The 14,934-nt window shown below is 36.0% G+C and overlaps 1 protein-coding gene across 1 annotated transcript; it reads left to right on the top strand.

Annotated features, from left to right (window-relative positions):
- The first annotated feature begins 6,405 nt into the window (after nucleotides 1-6,405).
- On the top strand, nucleotides 6,406-10,671 carry NHD1 (sodium:hydrogen antiporter 1). Its single transcript, XM_079009100.1, has 10 exons — nucleotides 6,406-6,795; nucleotides 7,000-7,173; nucleotides 7,247-7,375; nucleotides 7,499-7,675; nucleotides 7,929-8,035; nucleotides 8,126-8,246; nucleotides 8,337-8,398; nucleotides 8,851-9,153; nucleotides 9,831-10,125; nucleotides 10,267-10,671. The coding sequence occupies exons 1-10, from the start codon at nucleotides 6,556-6,558 to the stop codon at nucleotides 10,381-10,383; spliced, it is 1,725 nt and encodes a 574-aa protein (XP_078865226.1). The 5' UTR covers nucleotides 6,406-6,555; the 3' UTR covers nucleotides 10,384-10,671.
- The last annotated feature ends 4,263 nt before the right edge of the window (nucleotides 10,672-14,934 follow it).

Here is a 14,934-nt window from a genome sequence, read left to right as displayed (position 1 = left end):
ACTCAGTTTCCCTCTGTTTTCATGCTTATTGTCCCTTGTAGCTCCTTGAAAGTCCTTCTTGAGCCTTTCCCCATGCTTGTTTGTGTATTAGGGTTGGTAATAAGTTGCTTAGCCTCTAGATCTAGGCATGATTGAGCTCCAGGAGCTTGGATCTTCTGCCTTTATGGAGCCATATTGCATGAAAGCCCTAAATCTACTCTTTTGGTGCATTTTGAGCCCTAAAACCCTCATTGGTGCTTATTTACACGTAAAGTTGGAAACTTTACGTGTTAATCAGGCCCTAGAAACCCAGATCTATGAATGGCATGAACTGGATTCAAGGAAAATCGAGTATATAGTATTTGCATGTGGCAGACTTGGCGAATCGTTCCTCGGACTCGGCGAGTCGAGTCGCGAGTCCCCGAGTTGTCCCCCTTTTCCTGTTATGGGTTGGAGTAGTGAGTCATGGGGTGTGACTCAGTGGGTCGGAAGACAGACTCACTCATGAAATAACTCGGCGAGTCAATGCCATGGCTCGGCGAGTTCAAGACAATCTTCTTGCCTCAAGAACAGACCCGGCGAGTTGTTCATACAGCTCGACGAGTCTCAACATAGAGTGTTCTTTGGGTGAAGATGAACTCGGCGAGTTGTTCATACAACTCGGCGAGTACGATGAAGGACTATTGGCCTTTAGCTTAGAAGGAGAACTCGTTGAGTAAATGCTTAACTCGATGAGTAGAGACGGGTTTATGGTCGGACACAGGGATAAGGACTCGGCGAGTTGGCAAGTCAACTCGGCGAGTCGGGCCAGTTGGCAGTTGGCTTTGACTTTGACTCTTGGTTGGTTAGGGGTAAATGGTTATTTTACCCTGAGGTCAGTTAGCAGTATTTGACTAAGGATTTTGTGGGAAATATAGCCGGAGGATTTCCGGAGCGGCAGCAGCAGAAGACAGTCAGTTCCCACGCAGATCAGCAACTACTTTGAGGTGAGTTACCTTCCAGTAGCGGTGGGTCTACGGCCACAATGCCGGCCCACCAGTAGGGTTGTATGATAGATGTTTGTCTCTGTGATATTCATCTAGGGTTGCTACTACCTGTGATATGTTATTGTGCTAGTATGATATGATGCTATGTGCTAGTGATAGTAGGGGGAGATAGTCCCCAGTATACCAGTCGATAAGGACGAAGGGGCGGTCATGCCCAGCCATGCTAGATAGATTATGAGATATATGTGTTATGTGGTAGTGGTAGGGGGTGAAATAGTCCCCAGCATCCGGTCGAGAGGACCGAAGGGGAGACCAGCACCCAGATATGCTAGTCAGTATCCGGTCGAGAGGACCGAAGGGGATGCAAGCTCCTAGATATATTGGTCAGTATCCGGTCGAGAGGACCGAAGGGGAGGCCAGCCCCCAGATATATTAGACAGTATCCGGTCGAGAGGACCAAAGGGGTAGGTCGGGAACCCAGATATGTCTGACAATATATGTATGTTATGTGATTGTATGGTATGTGGTATGTTGGGGGAACTCACTAAGCTTCGTGCTTACAGTTTTCAGTTTTGGTTTCAGGTACCTCTTCTTCGAAGGGGAAAGAGCTGGCGCGGTAGCGGCCCATCACACACATGCCTTGTATTCCGCATTATGAGATCTTCCTGGGGATTTGTACTCTGACATTACTATGTTTTATGAAAATGTTTTTCCAGACATGCGATATCTTTATGGAATGTTATGATCGGTGAACATTTTATTTCGAATGTTTTGCTAAATATATGTTTTAAAAATGAAATTTTTGGCTCGTATTTTTGGGATGTTACAACCCTGTTTTGCAGAAAAATACATTTTCAGCCCCTAGTTTGTAAAAGTTTACACTTTCGGCCCAATTTTTGGAAAACTTTACATTTTTGTTCCAATTTGAAAATAATGATATTTTCACCTCTAAATTTGGTTTATTTATATTTATGACTCAAACTTTTGGCCAAATAACATTTTTAACCCCAAAACTTCATTTTTTCGCAAATTGGGCCCAAAACCGTGAGGCCCAAAAGTTTTGGCCCATTAAGCTAAAATTTGCATTTTTGGCCCTTTTAAAAGTATGTTTAGCATAAAAATACCTTTTTATGCATGAAGGACCTGTTTGGCCCCTTTAAAAACATAGTTTTCACTTTTTACCCTTATCTTTTGTTTTCTTGACAATTTTGGACCTTTAAAAAGGTTTTTGTTGAATTCTTTTGCATCTTAAACATGTATTCACTTTTGGCTTGATAATGTAATGTATATTATGTCATACTTCACAGATCCTTGTTAAATAATACTTAAAATTTTGAGATTTTCTAAAATCTAACCCATTATTACCAAATAAACTAAGAATTCACACAAAACATGCCTAAACACATATATCTACACATTTTACTTGTATTCTCCCCCAAAAATCATATGAAAACTGAAAACAAGGGGGTATGAACTCACCTTTGCTTTGATGTTTCGGTTTTGAAGAAGAAATGAAGAAGATTTTGATACTAACAAGCTTTCTTGAGTGGATTTCGAACTTAAGAAGTTCTAGGAAGCAAAATCACAAAATAGATGTTGATATGCAGTGATTAGCTAAAGAATGAAGCAATTTAACTTGAGTGTACAAGATCTTACCAAGGATTGATGATATTAGTGAAGAACCTTCTTGGAACACATGCAACAATCTCGAAAATCTTGATGGAAAGAGGAAGGCTGATTTAGAGATGTTTGGAGAGAATTTGGTGTAGTGTGTGTGTGTGTGTTGTCTTCGGTCGAGAGCAGAAGAAGAGAGGGGAGAGAGAGAGAGAGGGGTGAGGTGACTATTATGAATATATGGGAGATCTTAACATTGATACATGATGGGCAATATGGAGGTGGCATCTCCAAGTCAACCCCCTCCCCCTTAATTCTCTTCTTTTTTTTATACATGGGCTGATATTTTTAGGCCAAGAAGAAAGGGTGGAGTAGTTTGGGCCCATTAACTTTAGTTAGGATATTTGGGTCCTAAACATAAACTTTTTCTGCCCATTGGGCTCTTGGAAGCATTCATGGCCCAAATAGAATAAAAGAATGGGCTTATGGCTCACTAAGGTTAAATGGATTAATTATGGCCCAATAAGACCCATTAGGGTTAGAATGAATCATTTTAGGCCCAAATGGTCCAAAATGTTTTAGATTTATGAATTGGGTCCAATTAGGATCAAATTAGGGCTTCTAAGTCCAATAAAGTTGAATTGGGTGCTTATTGATCCATTAGGCCCAATAAGGAACCCTAGTTCAATATGGACTCAAACCATGGTTCTTAGGGCTTCAGACTCTTTGAGGAACATAATTGATGAATCTACATGAGCATTGAGTGAGATTTACTTAGAGTATAAGATTTACAATAGTTGAATGGTTACATCGAAATACAATTTTCTAACTAAAATGCTAGTTGTGACAATTCATAACAACGACTATGAATATAAATATAAGTTACACTTGAAGCGTAATAAATGTAGCCTAACTTACAGAGAGTTTCTAGCGAAAACTAGAAAAGTCGCGGGCAGAACTTTGACCCGAACACTTCTATCTCTTTAATGAATCATAACCCGGCTAAAACTTCTAGAATCTAGGAAAAACTTGGACTAAAGAAGTGGAAATTCCAGAGAGAGAGAGAGAGTTATGAAGGCGTGTGGAAGAAATAAGGGGAGTTTGATGCTATTTATAAGCGGATTTTGGACATGCACGTCGCACCTTTCAAGGTGTGTGTCGCATGCTTAACGCAACGTACCCTTGCTGTTTTGTGCAACGTGGCGGCTTCTATGTGGTCCGCATTGCCACCTTCTAGAAGCGCACGCCACGCTCTTCGCGCGCTCCGCGTGCCGTGCAAAATACAGATTTTGTAAATTCCATAACTTCTTCATATGAGCTCTGTTTTCAACATTCTATGTATCCACACGTAGATGTCGATAATATCTACAACTTTCATCTAGACTATGTCGGCTAATTCTCACTTTATTTTTAAAGTTATATTTTTATAGGCTTAGATTGTTAAAGTCTGTATAAAAATCATAACTCTCTAATACGTTATTCGTTCTTGATTGTCTTTATATTGACGGATAGGTATTAATGAGATCTTCAACTCTCGTTTAGATTGTTTTACCTAACAATCAACCGATCTTAATTTCAGTTTCTGTATCGTATACTGCTACGCTAACACTTCTAAAAATCATAACTTCCTCCTACGAAGTTAGATTTAGGCGTTCTCTATATGCACGCTCTCGCTTTTACGACTACTACGACTTTTATCAAGACTATTTATCCTAAATAGTCTTCTATAAAAAATGTATATTTACGTAATTAGCCGTTTATACTATAAGACGAAACTAAGGTGTTACATGGATAATGTTTTACTGATAGCATGCCACTTTCACTTTACTCGACCGTGTACCTTGTTACACAACCGTGTAAGTATCCTGAACCCTCAAAATAACATTGCACTCCATTAAAATAACTCTAAACACGTTTTTAACCCACAACAAGACCGTGTAAGTCCTTCGTGCTTACGAGTTTCTAGTGATTTTCCTACTCCTATAAATAAATCCCTTTAACCCCCCTCCCCTCCCCCCCACCCCCCCACCCAAATGAGACCCTAGTGGCTCCTTACAAGTTTCTAGTGATTTTCAGATGACTTCTCTACAAATTTAATTCTATGGAGGCTATGATTTGACTTGTTTATTCAGTTTAGTAAAATTTTATTTTCTAGATTTCCGACTTATATATTTTGATTCACTTTTAGCTATGTGTGGCTAATAACTTTAGATCTCAGTTTTGCTCAAACTATGATTTTTTATGCAAGTAATACCAGACTTAGTTTATGATCTGTGTTTTTATCTAGTAAATATCAATTTTATGTTTATCGAGTGTTTAATTTTGATTCGTTTCATGTGCGTCGCTTGAATTAGGGTTTAATCATTCTAGTTAATCAAGTTAATAAAATCTGTAAATATTTTATTGACTAATAAAGGTAACAACATCAATTAGTATTATGTGATGAGATTTAATATTGATGTAAATGATATAAAAACATTTACACTTTTGAGCTTGTGAGAAGCATTGAATTTTGTTGGGAATTTTTACACCGATCTTATTACAACTTTTCTTGCTTATTTAGTTAGTTAATTTAGGAAAAATCAGTTTTAACTCAAATAGCTTATTTTGATTAGAAAACTTGGCAAAAGAGAACTGCTAGAGTTTGCATTTTAAACAACCATGTCGATCTATTATTTGCATAACTAAAAGAGTCTCTATGAAGCTTAATTCAAAGTATGAATTTTAGTAAGTTTGTTTTTTCTGCCTTCATTATTTTATGTAATTTGTTTTCAACTTGTATTTTAATAAAAATCCCCTTTTTAAATATTACCCATCTTTGTGTGTTAGATTTAACACGCCTAACAAGCATTTTCCAACAAGAAAATAAGAAAGGATTAGGGTAATCAAGGGAACTAAGTAACAATTTCCAAAACCCTAATTTCTTCCTCTCCTTCACCTAAATTTGATCTCCTATCTCTTATTTGTTGAGTTCAAAAGAGCCAAGGATAAAACAAGGAAGATAAGGAGTCTTTTATCAAGATGAGATTTAGCAGTAAATTGGATTGGTTGATGTAGATACATCATATGTACAATCTACCTAGATTGTGATCTCATATGCATCAAGAGTATATAATTTGAGAACCCTATGGTTGATTCAGTTGGTAAAATTATGTCCAACTAGATCCATGTTTTAAGGATGTTGAATTTATATATTTTCATTAGCTCTATTTTTTTTTTTAAACCTAAGGGCTATCCATTTAAACTTGTAAAAATATGTTAACTTAGTCTGAAAAAATAAACCTAATGTCCTTCGTTCCCAACTCTTATGCTTGAAATTATCTAGGAGCTCATGGTAGGAACTATGCCGAACGATCTGTGAAAAACCAAGGGTAGACTTAATCAATACACAAACCTTTGCTTATATGGAAGGTGTGAAGGTGTGTCTACTAATAATACTAATTATTACTATTAAAAAAAAATGACGGACAAAATTGATCATTTTACATTCATTTATTGTTCCTTTGTAAACGACTTTAGTGACAAAGACCAAAAACATTATGACATAGTAAATAAGGACCGGAATTTCAAACCGATATTTTTTTGGTACCAAACCATGTAGTATGCTAAAATGAAGGACCAAAATTATGTACTCTTTTTCATTTTAACCACTAAACTTTTTTATAGAAAAGCTATTTATCCTTAGATAACATGTTGGACTTCAAATGATATTTGACCATAAGTTAGAGGACTACAACGAAAATATTGTTTAAAAGATACCGGCGAATAACGGTGATTCCGATGAATTCGAAGTTTGGTACCAAATGCATCAATACTTGTACTTTTGACGTGCAAAAGCAAAGATAACAAACAAGATTTTGTGTCTTGAATCTTATATTCTTACTGTCCGACTATCCCAAATCCCCGCTCCTCCCTTGCCACTACCACCACCGTCGGCCAGCTTCCACCACCGCCATATCCTCCGGCTAACCATCGAATGTCTTCCACTCTGCTTCCATTCAAAACTCACCACCTCTCTCACTCCCTTCACCCCCAATTCCGGAAACGCTCCTTCGTATCGTTACCTCCGCCACCGCCTCTGTTCCCACCCAGAGGTCCACAGCTTTTACACAGAAATGGCGTTTTGGCACGTGCAGAAGATAAAGCACGTGAAGGAGGAGGAAACCCATCATCGATTCAACAACAGCCGAAACCCAATTCGGATAAGCAGTTTCAGGTCTTACTAAGTTCACCATTTCTCTATTATATTATCAAATGAATCAATTTCCCAATTGGATGAGTAGCTTCAGATCGATAGTTGAGAGTATAATTTGATTTGAATTTCCTAAAAAACCTTGTAGAAAACTAGAAATCAATTCGACTACCAAAAACCCTTTCGAGAAATAACTATTATCTTCTTCTAACATATGGATGAAATCAGGATGTAACATCATCGGGATCTTGTGATCCTTTATGTTCAGTCGATGAAACAAGTTCTCAAGAATATGAAGCTACTTACCAGCCAAAAACCGATTTATTAAAAGCTCTTGCAGTATTCGGAGCAGCTGCCACAGGAGCAGTCGCCATTAATCATTCATGGGTCGCTGAAAACCAGGTTTTTCTCTTTCTCTCATCTCATAGCTTGTTCAATCTTCTTATGAAGATAATGTTAACTAGTTTCATTTCAGGATCTTGCAATGGCGTTGTTGTTTGGATTAGGGTATGCTGGCATAATCTTTGAAGAATCACTCGCTTTTAATAAAAGTGGAGTTGGTTTACTAATGGCAGTTAGCTTGTGGGTCATTCGAAGCATTGGAGTAAGTCATCGAAGTTACCAATATCGTTCTTTCTGCATTTCAGACAGTTCATTCAGTCAAAAAAAAAAAAAAAAAAAGATTAGTTACATTTCTTGTCCAAAAGTTTGGAATGTTGTCATGTAGGCCCCTTCAACTGACATAGCTGTAGCAGAATTAACACACGCATCAGCAGAAGTGAGTGAAATAGTATTTTTCTTACTTGGTGCAATGACAATTGTGGAGATAATTGATGCGCATCAAGGCTTTAAACTTGTTACTGATAATATTACAACTCGCAAGCCTCGTTCCCTTCTTTGGGTGGTTAGTCATCATTCATCAAATATGAATTTTCAATAGTTTTTTTTATAAATTTACATTACAATCATTTTATCAATATAGACAATGTACTTTATTACTCTTTTGACCAATATAACAACTTTTTTTTAAGAGATATGGCAATATGTAACAAATAAAGTAAATTGGCCATATCAATATTGGTATTATTAGTAAAGAAATGTAAGTAAATTGCTATTATGGGTAAATACTTATTTATGGTATTAATGATAATTTTCAGGTTGGTTTTGTAACGTTTTTTCTAAGTTCAATCCTTGACAATCTCACTTCTACAATAGTCATGGTTTCCTTATTGAGGAAACTTGTACCTCCATCAGAATACCGAAAGTATGAAATTTTATTTTTAGTAAAATTGTTTTTTTTTTTTTTTTATTTTTTGTATTTTTGCAATGTGATAAAAAGTGGAGTGTTTGACAGGTTACTTGGTGCTGTAGTTGTGATAGCAGCAAATGCTGGTGGAGCATGGACTCCAATTGGTGATGTAACAACTACTATGCTTTGGATACATGGCCAAATATCTACATTGCCTACAATGAAGGTATTGTTTTCGATAATTAGTTGACCTTAGTTGACTTTCTCATAAAAACAATTTTTTGATACCTTTTTTTTTTTTTTTTTTTTATTACAGAGTTTATTTGTGCCTAGTGTGGTTTCTCTCGCAGTGCCTTTGGCCCTCATGTCCTTCTCCAGGTACTTAATTAACACTACTTAACACTGTGAATGGAAATCGTTTCAAATATTCCCAAATGAAAAAAAAAAACATTAATAACAAGAATATATTTGGAAAACATCAAAAGCGGAGAAAAACCACAGGCCTCCAGAGAGAAAAATCCACTATATGACAAAATATTATGGTCATTTGTTGTACAAAGAGAAAAATCCACTATATGATATTATGATAAGTTATCACAATCACATAGACGAATCTCTCAAACTACCCACACTCTACAAAGACTTACGTCACAATTTTCTACACTCTAAAACAAAAGAAGAAAGAAAGAACAAATAACGAATGGGCTCAAATACTCCCAACAATTACAACGAAAGGAATTAGAAATCCCCAAAAGATTAAAGTGTTGGATCATAACTTATACACATTAATTAACCAATTCCATTTGTGTTTTTTTTTTTCTCTTGTTTAGTGAAGTTAATGGAAAGGGGCAAAATACAGATGATGTTTTAGCTTCGGAACAAATGGCGCCACGTGGGCAACTTGTTTTTGCAGTAGGAATTGGGGCATTAGTGTTTGTTCCCGTGTTCAAGGCTTTAACTGGTTTACCTCCTTATTTGGGTATGCTATTTGGGCTTGGAGTTCTTTGGATTCTGACTGATGCTATCCACTATGGTGAATCCGAAAGACAACGCTTAAAAGTACCTCAAGCTTTATCACGCATTGATACTCAAGGAGCTCTTTTCTTCCTTGGGATCCTTTTGTCTGTTAGCAGGTATGCACTAAAATTGTTTTATCTGTATATATCATATGAGAAGGGTATTTTCGTCTTTTGCACAACAAAAGAGTTTCTTTGACTCTGTCCCACCTTGTTCACCTTTTTGGGTGGGATAAAAAGTTGCAGCTTTTTACCCTATTTGTCCAATGCATGCCAAACATTGTGGAAACGTGACTTATTAGAAATTAGGGTAAATTACATTTTTCATCCCATGAAGTTTACTACTTTTTATGGATTTGGTCTATTTTTTTTTTAAACAAAAATTCATCGTCACTACAAAGGTTTTTGTCATGCTTGGGTTTAACGGCCAAAACTAAATTTTAAAATAAGAGGAAAATGGTAATTTTGCATTGGTTTATCAGCCTAAAAGTAAATTTAATAATAAATGAAAATGTAGTAATAAGGGCAATTACTAAATGTAAAAAGTAAGGGCAAAATATTAATTTTGCATGGGCCTAAAAGTAAAATTAATACTAAATGTAAATCAAGGACAAATTAGTAAATTTTAGATGGGTTCCGAGTGACAAAAAAAACCTTTGTGGGTCTGATAAACGTCAGAAACAAAATAAGAAAAGCTGGACCAAATCCATAAAATTTACTAAACCACAGGGACCGAAAATGTAAATACACTTCTGACTCGGATTTCTTTTTTCATGGAAATCTTGAAATTGTAGCCTGGAGGCGGCGGGGCTTCTTAGGGAAATCGCAAATTACCTTGATGCCCATATTGCAAGTAGTGAGTTGATTGCAAGCGCAATAGGGGTAGTTTCGGCAATTATAGACAATGTTCCACTTGTGGCTGCGGCAATGGGGATGTACGACCTTTCCTCGTACCCACAAGATTCCCAATTTTGGCAGTTGGTTGCATTTTGCGCGGGCACTGGTGGGTCCATGCTTGTTATCGGGTCGGCTGCTGGTGTTGCTTTAATGGGAATGGAAAAGATCGACTTTTTTTGGTATCTAAGAAAGGTATATTACATACACCTTGTGTTTTTCCCTATTTTATACATGAAAATGACAATAAAATATGCATGAAATTGGTTAACATAAGTAGTAGCAAGGGCAAAATAGTAATTTTGCAAGTGAAAATCTCTTTTTGTTTTGTTTCAGGCAAGTGGATTTGCTTTTGCGGGTTATGCTGCGGGGATTGCTACATATTTAGCAACTCAGAATTTACATTTTTCTCCCACGGTTGTTGCTAGTTTGCCATTTGTCTCGGGTTCATGAAGTGTTGTGGTTAAGATTTAATATGAGAAAGCCGGTTTTGGTGAGAAATTGAGAATGTAAAGAATGTGGTGATGGTGGTTTGGGGAAATAGAACTTACTACCACATTGAATCAATGGTATATTGTTGTGTTAAAAGATGTTAGATGGAAATTTAAGGTTGTAATAATGTTAGTGAGACCAATGTCTATATTTTTTGTCTTTGTTACTTGTCACATTATACCCAAAATGTAAACAAATAGTATGGAATGAGACAGGGTAATGGAATAAGTCAGTTACATTTTGTAGTCATGTTTGGTTGATTTGTTAGAATGGAATGTAGTTTATTGGATTTTTTTTTTATATATGTAACTGCTAATATATAATTTTAACTCTATTCTATGCATTATTTTAGAGGCAAATTGCGGAGAATAGCAATGAATAATCTACCAAATTATAGTTTGAAATATCGTTAAACTTGCAATCTATCAGACCGCACTCCTGTTATTAAGATATTGTACTTTGAAAAATTCGATCTGACTAGAATGGTGAAAGTTGCTTTTTGTTTAGAAGACATTGCTATAATTAGGATATGCCTTTTCAATGTGCTATGCTATGATTGGAGGAAATGAAATATTAAGAAAATAAAGGAAAGCATGTTACCACTTTATAACATTTTTTTTATTAAGACACTGTATTTGAAAGATATAAATCAATTTTAAGCGGTGAAAATTGTTTTCTATTTAGACGACATTAAATGATTAGGGTGGATTTTTCAGTGTACAATGCTACCCAATAATAACAGCTCACTTTCAAAAAAATTTCTTATTCAGACGTACTTTGAAAAATCTACCAAATTATAGCGGTGGAATCTACCTTGTATTTACATGACATTGGTATAATGGATAAATTTTTCAAAATACAATGATATAATAGGAGGAAATGAAAGTGGAATGCTATTAAAAAACATATAAATGAAAGTACGTTGTTGTTTTTTACATTTAACCTTTAAATTAAAAGGTTAAATGCAAGAAACAACAATGTAGTTTCATCTAGTCAGTTTATTATTGCATTCTACTTTTTGCACCTATTACAACATTGTATTTTGAAAATTCTATCCATTATAGAAAAGTCATTCAAATACAAAGCAATTTTCATTGCTATAATCCAGTAGATTTTTCAAAGTACAATGTCCTAATAAGAAAAAAATGAAAGTACAATACTATTATTTGGTAGATTGTGAAGTATGATGTGTTAACAGTGGAAAAAAAAGTTAAAAATGAAAAGTACAATCTTGTAATAGAAAGAAATGAAAGTAAGATGCTTACAATACACAAATATATGAAAGTACATCTCTGTTTATCTCATTTAACCTGAGCTTCCATGGTACTAGCACCTAAATGAGGAGTAACAGTGACATTCTCATGATTTACCAGCTTATTATCCTTTGGTGATGGTTCTACAGTGAAATTTACATAAAGAGTCCCTTCACATTGTATAAGTACCATATTCAGTCCATTAGACTTTTTTCTCTCTTTTCATAACCCGACACAATTCAAAGCAGTACAAATTGAATACATACATTACCATTATGGACGACAACTTAAATGCATAATTAGCATATATATTATTATTATTATATGTTTTTTTTTTCTTTTATTTTGTAATAAAAATATTACGTGGATATGTACATTTATATTTTAAACATTTTTTTTTAAATTCACTCATTATTTTAAAGAATATATGATTATATGTGAAATATTTAAAAAAAAAAAATATAGCTTCTACAAATTTTCTTTGTCAGTTGTCTCTTTCAAATTTGAAGACTCTGTATAAAATATATTTTAATATCTTATTATGATGTAAGTCTTTTATTCTAAAATTTTGGCTTAAAGCAACATGTTAAATGTTAAGGCATGTTACCACACTAATAAAGTATCACCCCACATGCTATGTCACCGATGATGTTATAACACAAAACGAGGAAATGGACAACATGTTAGGCTATCTGTAATGGATACAATCAGAGGGATTGTGGTCTATGTGGCCACGGTCGTTGTTCGTGAACACTACCCCGAACCCTCGTGGTCGGGCATGGTCGTAGTGGTTCGTGAAGCCAAAAATGACGGATAACGACCAATGACAACCAATTACTCTTTGACTCTTCCTTTGACCATGTGTAATGGCTACTTTGGGCATTTATCTATTTATTTATCTTTTAATTTTTTACCTATATAAATACCATTACAAACCTTCTTATATTTCGCACAATTATTGTCTCCTTTTATTCTTGTTCACACATTTGTCTTACCCTTTCAAAAACCATGGCTCCCAAAACGATGAATTTGTCAGAAGAGTAGGAAGATAAGTTAGCACAAGTATGGGTGTCGGTTTTGAAAGACAGAGATAATCAAATATCTAGAGATTTTTGGGGAAAAGTTCGAAGCGTTTTCTATGGTTTAATGAGTTCTACAAGTCGAAATTCCAACGAAATATGTTCGAAGTAGCGCGACATGAGGGTAACATGTTGCGAGTTCAATGAAATTTACAACCTTGTAATAAACAATGTACACGAAGACGATATCGATCCGCTTAACGTTGACATGGATCAATATGAAAATATAAACCACAAACATTTTGGACATCTCAAAGCTCAACAAAAGTTGAAGAATTCCCCAAAATTGAATAACATTATTTAAAAAATAGGGTTAAAGGTAATTGTTTGTGTTTGAATTTCTTATGTTTTCTTCTATTGTATTTTAAATTTTCGCTTTTAAAAAAAATTAATAATGTCTTTTCTAATTTAATGAAACCTAGTTTAAAAAAATATATGTGTTTATTGTATTTTGAGTTAAATTTAATTAAAAGAATGATGTGATGTGGTGTGTTAATAGTAGGCATCCCATGATTTTAATGGTAGGATGTGTCGATGAAGTGATATCCACCATTGGTTAGTGGTGGGTATTGTGGATGACCTTTAACACCCACTAATTTCCATTTCATCATTTTTTTGGATTTACTTTTAATATTTATAAAAATAAAATTAATTTAATAAAACATGTTATTTGCATTAAACCTATTTTTTTAATTAAACATAACATTCAAAATTCTAAAAAAAAAACATTATAACAAAAAACAAATAACATTTAAAAACAATAAAATTATATTTTTCCCTTAAATTATTCATCTTCGTTACCATTATACATATAATCAGACAGGTCCTCTCGAAGTTGCATGCGTTTTCGTGTGTCTTGAATATAAACGACTTCATGTAAATATTTTGTTGTCCCTGGTTGAAATTGCACGTGTCTGGGTTCTATAGACGAATACTCCGCAATATTCATTCATTTATCTTCAATCATCATGTTATGCATTATGATACATGCATACATAATATCTCGTAGAGTATCTGTAACATCCAAAGTTTTGAAGACCAAGAAAGGGAAGAAAACCCTAAGTTTAGGGGTCGACTCGGCGAGTCCAAGGAGGGACTCGGCGAGTAGGAGCGGGATCCGGGATTTGGAAGTCATTTCTAAGCTTTTGGAGGTATAAACTAGTTCCTGGACCCTTTTTGCATCTAGATTTATGTGTGGTTGTTGGGGCTCTTTAGCCATAATGATATTATATTGAGTTAGGAGCCGGATCTGGAGTTGCTACTTCAGATCCAAGTGTGTTATGGACTGGAGAAGCATAAAGTATCAGCCCAAGAGTCGATTTTGAAGCCCCTTGGCCTCAAACCCTAGTTTATGGTGCCTTTTGCCTAGATCTCCCTCTCTACACGTAAAGTTTGCAACTTTACGTAGGGGATGGGCTTGGGAAGGGTAGATCTACAGTTTGGAGTCCATGCATGACTCGAAAGTCCTCTGCATGTATGTAGATCTGAATGGACTCGGCGAGTCCTTCGAGTGGACTCGGCGAGTAGCTTGAAGATGAGGAGGAACTCGACGAGTGGGATGAACAGCTCGTCGAGTCGGTTGAAGATGGGCATGAACTCGACGAGTTGGATGAAGATTCCCTTGTGCTCGGCGAGTCTGTTCTTAGACTCGGCGAGTCAGGTCGCGCAGTCCCAAACCCTTCGAGTTAAGACTCGAGTCAGCGAGTCGAGCAAGGACTCAATGAGTTGGACAGGTCAGGATTCGGGAATCAGTAGACTCGGCGAGTCAGGGGCTGACTCGGCGAGTCAAGTTGTGATTGGGAGGACTTTGAGCATAAGAACTCGGCGAGTCAGTAAGTGGACTCGGCGAGTAGGGTTGACCTGGAAGGTTGACTTTGACCAGGACTTTGACTTTGACAAGAGTTGACTTAGTTGACCTTTGAAGGTCAGTTAGACTAAGTGTTATGTTGATGTTGGTAGCTCAGGGAGCTAGTGGAGCAGCAGTTCGGAGTCAGTGGTCAGGTAGCGGTCAAAGGGATTAGCAGCAACAGTTCAGCAGTATCAGGTGAGTTTCCCTTTGTGTGAATGGGTCTACGGCCACAATGCCGGCCCATGTAGACATGAGTAGAAGACCCGGGGGTTAGCCCTAGGCATCGTATGCTAGTATGTTGTTCAGGACGAGGTCCAATGTTAGTGGGCGG

This window comes from Lactuca serriola, chromosome 7 (assembly GCF_051521515.1).
Source record: "Lactuca serriola cultivar US96UC23 chromosome 7, Lser_US96UC23_V15, whole genome shotgun sequence".
NCBI lineage: Eukaryota > Viridiplantae > Streptophyta > Magnoliopsida > Asterales > Asteraceae > Lactuca > Lactuca serriola.
This window is presented reverse-complemented; position numbering and strand designations above follow the sequence as displayed.

Bases quoted from the DNA above. Each gene is read 5' to 3' on its own strand.
- NHD1 (XM_079009100.1), top strand. From the start codon at position 6,556: ATGTCTTCCACTCTGCTTCCATTCAAAACTCACCACCTCTCTCACTCC. The intron at 9,154-9,830 runs GTATGCACTAAA...TTGAAATTGTAG, and splicing joins ATCCTTTTGTCTGTTAGCAG to CCTGGAGGCGGCGGGGCTTC. The intron at 10,126-10,266 runs GTATATTACATA...GTTTTGTTTCAG, and splicing joins TTTTTTGGTATCTAAGAAAG to GCAAGTGGATTTGCTTTTGC.